General features: G+C 41.6%; 1 protein-coding gene across 1 annotated transcript; it reads right to left on the bottom strand.

The window, feature by feature from the left end:
- Window positions 1-394: 394 nt before the first annotated feature.
- On the bottom strand, window positions 395-12864 carry colq (collagen-like tail subunit (single strand of homotrimer) of asymmetric acetylcholinesterase). Its single transcript, XM_087812694.1, has 17 exons — window positions 12777-12864; window positions 12402-12514; window positions 9101-9187; window positions 8517-8561; window positions 7572-7598; window positions 5128-5199; window positions 4906-4968; window positions 4048-4074; window positions 3929-3973; window positions 3739-3774; window positions 3578-3658; window positions 3380-3476; window positions 3156-3286; window positions 2762-2881; window positions 2566-2707; window positions 2392-2494; window positions 395-1181 (listed from the first exon to the last, which is right to left on the bottom strand). Exons 1-17 carry the CDS (start codon window positions 12862-12864, stop codon window positions 1112-1114), a joined length of 1347 nt encoding a protein of 448 aa, XP_087668820.1. The 3' UTR covers window positions 395-1111.
- Window positions 12865-14024: the final 1160 nt, after the last annotated feature.

Below are 14024 nucleotides of genomic sequence, written 5' to 3'. Positions count from 1 at the left end.
TACTACACATATATACTTGTTACTACACTATCACAACACCAGAGTCAAGTACTGGACAATACTACACATATATCCTTGTTACTACAATATCACTATATATCACAATATCATTGACCCTGTATACGTAATGTTTCTTCACACTCACTCCTACATTTCAGACAGTAATAATCCATAAAACAGAAATAATGTACATTATGTTGTCTTTCTGTTTGGCCCAGTAACAAATGTACCGCAGTACTGCAGTACTGCACCGTGTTAAACGACCTTGTGACTCGACATTCAAGGACAGCACGAAGGCAGAAACTTGTTGACAGTGATTTTTATGATGGTTACAACTTCAGTATAAATCATACAAGTGAAAAAACGTCACAGTTCTACGTTGGTGTCACGTTAAATACCGCATGCAGGAGCGTCTGTGCATACGTACGATATATACAGTCAAACATGGAACATTCCGCAGGTTTTTCTGTCTCGTCATCATCATGGCGTTGAGACGACAGCAGCCATTCTAGCACTTCATCACAAACAAGCAGCAAAGTTATAGTAACAGTCGCGGCTGCTATAGAAACACGTCCGAGGGTCGTGATTGGCTGAGACAGAACCACAGGATCAAGAGGTAAAGATTCATGTACTAGGATTAACTTCCTCCTTTTTCCTGTGCCGGGAGAAATTCATTAACAGTGTTGAGCCTTTTTTGTTGTTGTTGTTGTTGTTGTTGATGGAAGCACAGAAAGCTGCTGTGTTTGCTTCTGCGAACAGTCGATGTCGAACTACTTCCTGAGAGATTTGTGTGGAGCTCACGATCCGTCGCCCTCCTGTGGTGTCGGGATGTCGGTGCGACGGTTTCATGCTGCGCCGCGGCGGCGTTTTCTTCAGAGCGTCATGCAGCCGCTGAACCTGAGGCCGACGAGGACGAGTCGGATGATTTTTCCCGACGGGTTTGTTTTAGTGGTGGGTGAATGTTTGTCGGACGACACGGTTCCTCCGGCCGGAGCGAGGGTCTACTTCAGCCTTCCTCCAGTGTCTCTTAACAATATTCGCTAATACTTATTTTGGCTTTAAAACTCCCAAACGCGTGGAGAAAGAATCCAACCGTTGCTGCCGCCGATCCTCAAGTGAAGTACTTGCAGTTGGTGGAGTCGATGTAACAGTGTGTCGTGCACTTCAGCTGACCGTAGGACCTGCAAGAAAACGGGTATTTTTGTCACACAATAGAGTGTACTCTGGTTCTCCTAGTACTGATGCAGATTTCTACTGCAGTACTTGTGCAGATGGATCCATTTTCTACCTTTGTTTGCTATGAGCTAGTTTTTACCAAAGCTGTTGTGGCAAATGTTTTTACAAATGTGTTTGCATAATTGAAACTCAAGCCTTAAATATGTGAGTCCATTTGAAAATGTCGGTCTTAAGCAAATATGTCACTCAATTTGTAAATTTGTTTTTCCATTTGTAAATGTGAAGTTGGATTTGCAAATGTGTAACTTGATTTCCAAATAAGTAATTTGATTTTTGTAAATAAGTCGTTTAATTTGCAGTTATGTTACCCGATTAACCAACAGTTAACTTGATTGGCACTCACTGTATCTAATTCAATTTGCAAATGTGTATCTTGATTTGCAAATGTGTAACTTGATTTCCAAATAAGTAATCAGATTTTTGTAAATAAGTCGTTTAATTTGCAGTTATGTTACTCGATTAACCAACAGTTAACTTGATTGGTACTCACTCTATCTAATTCAATTTGCAAATGTGTAACTTGATTTCCAAATAAGTAATCAGATTTTTGTAAATAAGTCGTTTAATTTGCAGTTATGTTACTCGATTAACCAGTAGTTAACTTGGTTGGCAGGTATTGTATGTAATTCAATTTTCAAATGTGTATCTTGATTTGCAAATGTGTAACTTGATTTCTAAATAAGTAATCAGATTTTTGTAAATAAGTCGTTTAATTTGCAGTTATGTTACTCGATTAGCCAACAGTTAACTTGATTGGTACTCACTCTATCTAATTCAATTTGCAAATGTGTAACTTGATTTGCAAATGTGTAACTTGATTTTCAAATAAGTAATCAGATTTTTGTAAATAAGTTGTTTAATTTGCAGTTATGTTACTCGATTAACCAGTAGTTATTTGGTTGGCAGGTACTGTATGTAATTCAATTTGCAAATGTGTTCACTGATTTGCAAATGTGTAACTTGATTTCCAAATAAGTAATCAGACATTTGTAAATGAGTCGTTTAATTTGCAGTTATTTTACTCGACTAGCCAACAAATCACGCATTTGAAGATCAAGTTACAGATACTACTGCACATTTGAAAATCCCGTTTAGCGTTTGACGATCCAGTTACTGTACTTGTACATTTACACCTTTACAAATGATTGAACTCACCCTGGAAGATACGAGTTGCACGTCTGATATCCGAAGTCTTTCCCGTCGCACTCCTCCGCACCCTCGTAACGATATCCGTCGCCGCAGTAGGCGTGTCTGCACTCTGGACAGGAAGTGTTTCAGAGGAACGTCGCACTTTAAACGCCTCACGAGGTCAGAGGTCACGTGACTTACTGACGCATCCGTCCGTCACGACCCGGTTCCCGTCGTCGCACTCCTCCCCGGCGCCGACCTGCACGATCCCGTCGCCGCAGTAGCCTTCCTCGTCCGGGGCGTTCTCCATGGACTGGAACGGCGCCACCTGGAACGGGGACGTCTTCGCGGAGGGTTAGACGTGGTCGAGGTTCTCGGACCTGAAAGTTCTCCTCACCTGGATGGGGAACCAGCCGTCGGCGTCTTTGAAGTAGAGCGAGCGCTGGTCTTTGCAGAAGGCGATGGCGTTGTCCATGTGGAGGCGCCGCAGCTCGTCCTCGTTGCTCACCACGAATATCTGGCAATGAAGAAGAAACTTTAAAACCACCGTCGCACAATTCCGAGACTGTCGACACATTGTTGTCGGTCGTACGTTTCCGGCGACAAATCAACTTCCTGTTGTCTTCCTATCTTTGCCTAAGGGGGTCTAAAGTTAGTGGTGGGTAGAAAACGTTTTGATTTAGGACTGACTGTTTTGGGAGAGCTTCGATTGTTGCAGTGCCTTATGGGACTTGTGGTCGTTGGGATTTGGGGGAAAAAAAAACAAATGTACAAATAAAAGTCCGACTTACGACTGGAACTTTAGTGTAGCTTGCTCTGGATAGTTGGTCGTCATAAGGAGAACTACTGAGGGAACTACAGCTGCACTTTCCAGGAGGTCCAGGTGGTCCACGAGCCCCCTTGGTCCCAACCATGTAAAGTCCTGCAGGAGCATAAAGCAGCACTTTGGACCTGAAGGTACGTGAAGAAGCTACGACATCATCATGTGATGCTAACATGGTTCTAGATGGAGCACCTGAGGCTGGTGATCCAGGAGGACCAGGGTGACCTGGAGTTCCCTGTGGACCTGCTGGCCCCATTGGACCGACACCGCCCACTTCACCTTTCGTGCCCTGAAGCACAAACCAGTCCAGATCGTGAGGTTTGATCAGCTCCGCTAACATGTTTTCTTTCACTGCTTCACATTGTTCAGGTGAAGATACCACCATCGTACCTGTTTCCCTCTTTTCCCGGGTCTCCCTGTGGGGCCCCTGTTGCCCGAGGTACCGGGTTCACCTTTTGGACCCATTTCTCCCTGCATTGAAATCAAGAATGAATTGAAAACCAATGTTTATGTTGAGATTCTGGGTTTGAACTATCGTTACTGTTACTAACCTTCTGTCCCAGCATGCCAGGGAAGCCCATCGCCCCCTGTTGACGCAATCAAAACAGTCTTAGTGAGTTTTCTCACCTCCATGTTCTCTGTTCCTCGTCTTATCTTAAACACCGGCGGCTTTAAAGGTCACTTTATCAACGAGAATCTACTTTGATTCTGAGCCGAAGGTTTCAATGCAAATCAACCCACTTTGTCTCCTTTGATGCCGTTTTCCCCGCGATCTCCCAGGGATCCCTGAGAAGAATCAACACAACCGTGAAAACCTCTCAGTCGTCGGTTTAAAGTATTCAAAGTATCCTTGAAAGTACCTTTTCTCCTTTATATCCGGCCAGACCCTGAAAAACAGGTTTTGTCAGCGAGAGTGTTATGATGACCATTTTCTACCTTTTTTTGCTATGAGCTAGTTTTTACCAAAGCTGTTACAAGTGTAGCAAACGTTTTTGCAAATGTGAAAAACACTTTACAATTTTTTTTGCATATTTGAAACTCAAATTAAAAAAAAAACTAAATATGTTAGTCCATTTGAAAATGTTGGGCTTGATAGCAAATATGTCACTCAATTTGTACACTTGTCATTCCATTTGCAAATGTGTACTTTGTTTTGCAAATGTGTAACTTTGATTTGTCAATGTTTAACTTGATTTGCAAATGCGTAACTTGATTTGCAAATTAGTACTGTTTTGCAAATGTGTAACTTTGATTTGATAATTTGTAGAACTTTATTTGCAAATGCGTAACTTGATTTGCAAATACGTAACTTGATATGCAAATGTGTTACTTGATTTGCAAATGCGTAACTTGATTTGCAAATGCGTAACTTGATATGCAAATGTGTTACTTGATTTGCAAATGTGTTACTTGATTTGCAAATGCGTAACTTGATATGCAAATGTGTTACTTGATTTGCAAATAAGTAATTCGATTTTTGTAAATAAGTCGTTTCATTTGCAGTTATGTTACTCAATTAGCCAATAGTTCACTTGATTGGCAGGTACTGTATGTAATTCAATTTGCAAATGTGTAACTCGATTGCCACCAACATTATTCCCTTTGCAAATATGTTCTTTTGTTAACAAACATATAACTTGATTTACACACTTTACTCAAAGAGTGTAATGAGGTTGAGAGGGAATGATACTCAGAGGTAGTTCTGATGCGGGTCTTACCCTCGGCCCGATCGGTCCTCTGGATCCGGGCAACCCCATCAGTCCCGGGTCACCCTTCTCGCCCTGAAGGACGGAAACAGAGGTTGTTTAGTGTAAGCAGAGCCGAGCTGAGACCACTTTATAAGGTGAGGTCTGGAGACCGAGGTCGGGACCAGAAGACGTCGGTGATGGTTTGATTGACAGGACATGGATGCCACCACGTTACAAGCTGGACTTACTCACTTTGGGCCCACTTGGTCCCGGCCATCCAGCTGGTCCCTGTTTCCCAGGAAGTCCAGGAGGACCGGTCCGGCCCTGGAGACACGGAAATAACTGAATCCATATTTGTAACACGATGACATGAACGTTTAATACCACCACACTCATGATTAATGCGCCCACCACTGTATTTGACACCCCATTAAAGTCGACACCCCACATCCAACTACTACACAACAAGGCAGCACGATCCACACTACAACACTATCCAACCCCCTACACACCTTTGACGTCCCGTCACACTACACTCATGACACGACTACCAACAAACGCACCTACCACACTGTTACAGTCCCATATCCATAACCAACGTGCCTACCCCAGTGACTGACCATTTAATACTCATCAAAATAATACAATTTTAGTTGTTTTGTGTCCTTTACATCAGTCAAACTCAAAAGTGCAATCTTGCACAGTCAAAAGCCACCCCACACCTTGACGCACCCACCACACAGTACAACTTCTCAACATGTGGCATGATAACCATAACACATATTTACACACCCACCACACTTTGTAAAAAAAAACACCACAGGACCCTCACTTTGTAACACACCCACCACAGGACTCTCACTTTGTAACACATACACCACGGGACCCTCACTTTGTAACACAACCACGGGACCCTCACTTTGTAACACAACCACCACGGGACCATCACTTTGTAACAAACCCACCACGGGACCCTCACTTTGTAACAAAACCACCACGGGACCCTCACTTTGTAACACAACCACCACGGGACCATCACTTTGTAACACAACCACCACGGGACCATCACTTTGTAACAAACCCACCACGGGACCCTCACTTTGAAACACATCCACCACAGGACCCTCACTTTGTAACACACCCACCACAGGACCCTCACTTTGTAACAAAATCACCACGGGACCCACACTTTGTAACACACCCACCACGAGACCCACACTTTGTAACACAACCACCACAGGACCCTCACTTTGTAACACAACCACCACGGGACCCCTACTTTGTAACACACCCACCACGAGACCCACACTTTGTAACACAACCACCACAGGACCCTCACTTTGTAACACACCCACCACAGGACCCCTACTTTGTAACACAACCAACCACGGGACCCACACTTTGTAACACAAACACCACGGGACCCACACTTTGTAACACAAGCACCACGGGACCCACACTTTGTAACAGAACCAACCACGGGACCCTCACTTTGTAACACAACCACCACGGGACCATCACTTTGTAACACAACCACCACGGGACCATCACTTTGTAACACACCCACCACGGGACCCACACTTTGTAACAAACCCACCACGGGACCCTCACTTTGAAACACATCCACCACAGGACCCTCACTTTGTAACACACCCACCACAGGACCCTCACTTTGTAACAAAATCACCACAGGACCCTCACTTTGTAACAACCACCACGGGACCCACACTTTGTAACACACCCACCACGAGACCCACACTTTGTAACACAACCACCACAGGACCCTCACTTTGTAACACACCCACCACAGGACCCCTACTTTGTAACACAACCAACCACGGGACCCACACTTTGTAACACAAACACCACGGGACCCACACTTTGTAACACAAACACCACGGGACCCACACTTTGTAACACAACCAACCACGGGACCCACACTTTGTAACACAACCACCACAGGACCCTCACTTTGTAACACACCCTAATATCATTCTATGACTTCCTACCACAATGTCAAACTATCACATCCACCCCATACTATATGAAATTCCCAGCCACTCGTTATTGCTGGCACCATCTTCTCAGACTTATGTCCGACCCCAGGACCCCAATAACATCTCACATAACACCTACGACGTACGATGCCCACCCCATAACCCTTGTCCAACCCCAACATTAAGTCATGACACAAGCGTTCCCTCCCTACGTCATCTCTTTGTATTTATTTACATTTAAGATCCTCATGATCCTGTCGAGCGGTTTCTAACACGAGCCTATCAAACCCGTTCTATTAGTCGTACTGTGGCTGGAATCCTCCACGTGTCCAGGAAGAATGACTTTAACGAGCGCTGTCACTTTGTTCTATTTAATTGAGTGATAGCCGTGCACGGACCAGGAGCCCACGCTGGTAATAAAGTGATTGACGACCTGACCGGAGCACTAAGCTAAATTGCACTGCGGCGCTGCAAAGCTGCTCCGTCAGGACCCCGGAGCGCCGGAGCTCTCCCGCCCCGGACCACTTGCACCGACGGCTCCGAGTCTTGCTGCCGATCGCATTCACAGTCTACGTGGAGTCGTGCTCGCGACCCAACGAGTCGTCTCTCGTCAAGGTCGTCGCCGCCGCCGCCATCGTGGCGCGAACGTGAATAAATCCACTTAGAGGAGAATCTGGAGAGATTGATGGAGACGCTCACCTTTTGTCCAGGTCGCCCGATTTCTCCCTGACGACAGAAGATACAAACAGATGCGGATTAATCCAGTTACTGGACATGTTGGTTGAACTATAGACGACTTTTAGATCCACGAGTAAATCATGCGACTTCCAGACACACAACAGGATTCTTCAGGACCACGAGACACGTGGTATGAAACACTAGAGGTGCTTTATTTTGGAAAATAAAACGATTAAAACTCACTTTATGATGGGAAATGACTGGGCTAGAAAGATATTTACTCAACCACACATATTGACATCATGGCTTGAGTTTTCAATGGTTGGAACATCAGGAAGAAAACTAACCATAGTGTGGTTCAAATAAGACGAGCTGTCAATCATTCTAGTCTGTGAACTTGTCTCTCAGATGATCAGTAACTTATGGAGTTTAAAGATGCGATATATATATTGACATATTTGATGAAGTTTCTCTCTTCACTGCAAGGGAATTTATTCTGACTTTAAACCAAATCTGATGCTTGTTCTTTGTCCAAGTTCACATCTTTAAGTCATATATTCCTAACTTGGAATTTATGTTTATTTTTTCTTATTTACACGTGAATAACTGCAGTTCTGTCATTCTTCAGAAGGGCAGCATGAGAATCCATGTCTAGAAATATTGTAATAGCAGAATAAATACCCAATTTACTTAAAAAAATATCTAGTATTTGGATTAAACATGGATTCTGGACATTATTATTTTCAATCATATTTTAATATTTAACTATATTGACTAAACCTTAAGTACAACAAATTAAAAATGTAATCAAAACAGCGACTCCTTGAATCTTCTTCCTTGTACTTCAGTGTTTTTGGAAGTTTTCTTGCAGTTGTTTACGTCGATGACCTGCGTTTGTTAGCATTAGCTTAACGCTCAAGTCTTCAACAGCTCCAACAAACAAAGGTGTGTTTATAGAGACTTTACCTTTTCTCCCTTCGGCCCCTCCATACCCGGCAGTCCCGGCGGACCCTGAGATGACGACACATGTACACAAGAGTCAGAAAAGTATCACGATAATACTGTACTGTCGACACATCCCACCACAGCACGGGGTTTCAATCGGCTAAAGACGGCGACTATCGATCTGAGAAGTGCCTGCTGGACTGTTTCTGAGCCTGGCAGGAACAGACGCTGCACATTTCATCAACTTGTGGAATCAAACCAGCATCTCCTCCTGGATCTGGGATAGTTCTGGGACCCCCCAGACCCCCCCAGATCCCCCCAGACCCCCTCAGACCATCTATACGCGCGGCGAGTCTTCGGAAGGTTTCTGAAAACGACAGGCGGACGCTGGCAGGCGGTGGAAAAAGGCTATTTGTGTCTGGGCTAAATGTGGAGCGTTAATGGGTGGACGTGTGGCCTCGGACGTCTCCTGTCCTGCAGCGACTCGTCAACTCAAACCCGTGCAGGAGCCGGGGTCTCGAGCTCGGTCGGGTCTATTGGCTATTGTTTGGTTTCTGGACGGTGTCGAAGTAGATTTGAGATTGAGACGGACCAGCCGGACTCACCTGAGGTCCAGCAGGACCAGCAGGTCCCGGGGGGCCGCGGACACACTGACCGCCCTTCTCCTCGTTGCCAGACTCTGATTCACCATCCTGCAAAATCAACACATGTGATAACGCATAATTAATTCGCTTTAAATGTACTTTTCTTTCTTGATAATGTTTCTATTTTTACGTTTTACTGAATATTTAGCGAATATTATGATATTTATATTAGAAGTTAATGACATAAATAATATAACTTAACACAAGTAGGCTCTATATAATAATGAATTCTTATGATTGAAGAACGTTTCAGTCACAATCTTTGTACAGAACTAAACTCTCCTCGATGGCATCGTTAACAACATACAACATTATATGTATACATACACAACATACACTTATATATATGAAAACATTGAATGAATAAATAAAATAAAAATACATTTATCATAATCATATTTCAGGATTTAGCTTCAAATATATTGACTGTTAATGAGGCAGAAACCTAAACTACAACCAGACTCACCGGGACAGCATCATTAACAAGGTTTTTATATTACCTACATTTTCCTAATGTTACTTGTACATATGGTTACAAATATAAAATTAAATATAACAATAAAATAGGACTTTTAAAAAGGTTGAATTAAATATATTTAATAATACGAAAATACATCAGTTTATCATAATCATGTTTCAATATTTAGCTCCAAATATATTGACTGTGAATGAGGCAGAAACCTAAACTACAACCAGACTCAACTCTTCATATTACATAAGCTCAAATATAAATGAATTAAAAGATGAAAAATAAAACGATACAGATAGTAATGCAACACATTTATGTCAATCATTCTCACACAGTATTTTGTGTGAAATATATTGACTGTGGTGAGGCAGAAACCTAAACTACAACCAGACTCAACTCTTTATATTACATGTACATTAGTTCACAAGCTCAAATATAAATGATTTAAAAGATGAAAAATAAAACGATACATATAGTAATGCAACACATTTATTTCAATCATAATCGCACAGTATTTTGCGTGAAATATATAGACTGTGATGAGGCAGAAATCTAAACTAAGACCAGACTCAACTCTTCATATTACATAAGCTCAAATATAAATGATTTAAAAGATGATAAATAAAACGATAAGTATAGTAATGCAACACATTTATTTCAGTAATACTCAGTATTTTGCGTGAAATATATTGACTGCAACGAGGCAGAAACCTAAACTAAAACCAGACTCAACTCTTTATATTACATAAGCTCAAATATAAATGATTTAAAAGATGATGAATAAAAGGATAAGTATAGCAATGCAACACATTTATTTCAGTCATACTCAGTATTTTGCGTCAAATATATTGACTGTAAATAAGGCAGAAACCTAAACTACAACCAGACTCAACCCTTTATATTACATATATTCACAAGCTCAAATATAGACGATTTAAAAGATGACAAATAAAAGGATACGTATAGTAATGCAACACATTTACTTCAGTCATACTTGTATCTAATATACTGACTGCAACGAGGCAGAAACCTAAACTACAACCAGACTCAACCCTTTATATTACATAAGCTCAAATATAAATTAATTAAAAGATGACAAATAAAAGGATACGTATAGTAATGCAACACATTTACTTCAGTCATACTTGTATCTAATATACTGACTGCAACGAGGCAGAAACCTAAACTACAACCAGACTCAACCCTTTATATTACATAAGCTCAAATATAAATGAATTAAAAGATGACAAATAAAAGGATACGTATAGTAATGCAACACATTTACTTCAGTCATACTTGTATCTAATATACTGACTGCAACGAGGCAGAAACCTAAACTACAACCAGACTCAACCCTTTATATTACATAAGCTCAAATATAAATGAATTAAAAGATGACAAATAAAAGGATACGTATAGTAATGCAACACATTTACTTCAGTCATACTTGTATCTAATATACTGACTGCAACGAGGCAGAAACCTAAACTACAACCAGACTCAACCCTTTATATTACATAAGCTCAAATATAAATGAATTAAAAGATGACAAATAAAAGGATACGTATAGTAATGCAACACATTTACTTCAGTCATACTTGCGTCTAATATATTGACTGTAACGAGGCAGAAACCTAAACTACAACCAGACTCAACCCTTTATATTACATAAGCTCAAATATAAATTAATTAAAAGATGACAAATAAAAGGATACGTATAGTAATGCAACACATTTACTTCAGTCATACTTGTATCTAATATACTGACTGCAACGAGGCAGAAACCTAAACTACAACCAGACTCAACCCTTTATATTACATAAGCTCAAATATAAATTAATTAAAAGATGACAAATAAAAGGATACGTATAGTAATGCAACACATTTACTTCAGTCATACTTGTATCTAATATACTGACTGCAACGAGGCAGAAACCTAAACTACAACCAGACTCAACCCTTTATATTACATAAGCTCAAATATAAATGAATTAAAAGATGACAAATAAAAGGATACGTATAGTAATGCAACACATTTACTTCAGTCATACTTGTATCTAATATACTGACTGCAACGAGGCAGAAACCTAAACTACAACCAGACTCAACCCTTTATATTACATAAGCTCAAATATAAATGAATTAAAAGATGACAAATAAAAGGATACGTATAGTAATGCAACACATTTACTTCAGTCATACTTGTATCTAATATACTGACTGCAACGAGGCAGAAACCTAAACTACAACCAGACTCAACCCTTTATATTACATAAGCTCAAATATAAATCAATTAAAAGATGACAAATAAAAGGATACGTATAGTAATGCAACACATTTACTTCAGTCATACTTGCGTCTAATATATTGACTGTAACGAGGCAGAAACCTAAACTACAACCAGACTCAACCCTTTATATTACATAAGCTCAAATATAAATGAATTAAAAGATGACAAATAAAAGGATACGTATAGTAATGCAACACATTTACTTCAGTCATACTTGTATCTAATATACTGACTGCAACGAGGCAGAAACCTAAACTACAACCAGACTCAACCCTTTATATTACATAAGCTCAAATATAAATTAATTAAAAGATGACAAATAAAAGGATACGTATAGTAATGCAACACATTTACTTCAGTCATACTTGCGTCTAAAATATTGACTGTAACGAGGCAGAAACCTAAACTACAACCAGACTCGGGGCTCAGTGCTTTAAAGCGACAGACGTCACGTAGAGTCCAAGTCAAGGACGCGTCGCTCGTGAGCGCGAGTATAGAATCACGTGACTCACCTGGCGGCGCCAGAGCGAGGGGGGGGGCGGGAAGAGGGGTGGCGGGGGGGGGCCCATCAGGCAGCAGGGGTCCAACCTCTTGGGCTCCTCGGGCGACCTGAGAGCTGAGCAAGGTGCACAGTCACACAGGAAACCATGACAGGCGGTAAAATTAGACCCACACACACACGCACACGCACACACACACACACACACACATACACACACACACCCACACACACACACACACACACACGACAGGTGCAAACTATCAAGTGAGCGTCTCTTAAGGAGCCTCGCGGGTTATTCTTAGCAAGAAAGTTGTTAAGAAGAAGCTCTAAAAATACCGGCCGGTCGTACCTACAGGTCTCACTACGGCGTTCCTACCTGGGAACGACACGAAGCTGTCCAGGAAGGAGGATCCGGCCAGACCATAGTAGAAGCAGAGGTACAGTCCGAGCGTGAGGCGAGTCATTTCTGCTCCAGAGACACTTTATTTGTGAGCAGCCCTGACACCGTCTTCTCCTCCTCGCCGTCCTCCCTCTCTCCTCCCCCCTCCTCCCTCGCTCCCTCGCTCCCTCGCCTCCTTCACGCCCTCACGAGAGGGAGCGTCCGCCGTCGCCCATTAAATCTTCCCTCGGTGTTCTTCACAGGGACGTCCTGCCAGCTGCTCCGCCGCCAATATTAGCCATACTACAGCAGGCGGAGGTCGAGGGGTGTCGGAGGGTGTCGGGGGGTCTTCCTCAGTTGTTTCCACTCGCAAGACATATTTGACATTCATTCAAAGTGTCAAACACTTGGAGTCCAGATTGTTAGGGAAACTTTTTCAGGCCACAATCTGTCAATAAATCAACTTTTATTTCTGTAGTTTCGTCCCCCATTCCGTAGAGACTTGAGTTTTACAGGAAAGAATAGTATGACATTAGGGTGTGTTAAAAAGTAAGTAAGTAAGTAATTTTTATTTGTATAGCGCTTTTCAAGACCAGGGTCACAAAGCGCTTAAACAATCAAAACAATATTCAATAAAGTATATACTTTAAAGATCAAGATAATACTGAGAACAACACAGGAGTTCCAGAAAATCAAGGAAAAGAATGAACAAATAAAACTGTTTTAAGATGTTTCTTGAAGGAGTCAGTAGATCATCAAACACAGGTGTTTCTTGAAGGAGTCAGTAGATCATCAAACACAGATGTTTCTTGAAGGAGTCAGTGGATCATCAAACACAGATGTTTCTTGAAGGAGTCAGTAGATCATCAAACACAGATGTTTCTTGAAGGAGTCAGTAGATCATCAAACACAGGTGTTTCTTGAAGGAGTCAGTAGATCATCAAACACAGATGTTTCTTGAAGGAGTCAGTTGATCATCAAACACAGATGTTTCTTGAAGGAGTCAGTAGATCATCAAACACAGATGTTTCATGAAGGAGTCAGTAGATCATCAAACACAGATGTTTCTTGAAGGAGTCAGTAGATCATCAAACATAGGTGTTTCTTGAAGGAGTCAGTAGATCATCAAACACAGATGTTTCTTGAAGGAGTCAGTAGATCATCAAACACAGATGTTTCATGAAGGAGTCAGTAGATCATCAAACACAGATGTTTCATGAAGGAGTCAGTAGATCATCAAACACA

Source organism: Callionymus lyra, chromosome 17 (assembly GCF_982586985.1).
Source record: "Callionymus lyra chromosome 17, fCalLyr1.hap1.1, whole genome shotgun sequence".
Classification (NCBI taxonomy): Eukaryota; Metazoa; Chordata; class Actinopteri; order Syngnathiformes; family Callionymidae; genus Callionymus; species Callionymus lyra.
This window is presented reverse-complemented; position numbering and strand designations above follow the sequence as displayed.

Excerpts from the sequence above, each read along its gene's own strand:
- colq (XM_087812694.1), bottom strand. The coding sequence starts at position 12,864 with ATGACTCGCCTCACGCTCGGACTGTACCTCTGCTTCTACTATGGTCTG. Across the intron at positions 7,599-8,516 it reads AGGGGCCGAAGGGAGAAAAG|GGAGAAATCGGGCGACCTGG; the intron begins GTAAAGTCTCTA and ends TTCTGTCGTCAG. Across the intron at positions 3,974-4,047 it reads CCGGATATAAAGGAGAAAAG|GGATCCCTGGGAGATCGCGG; the intron begins GTACTTTCAAGG and ends GATTCTTCTCAG.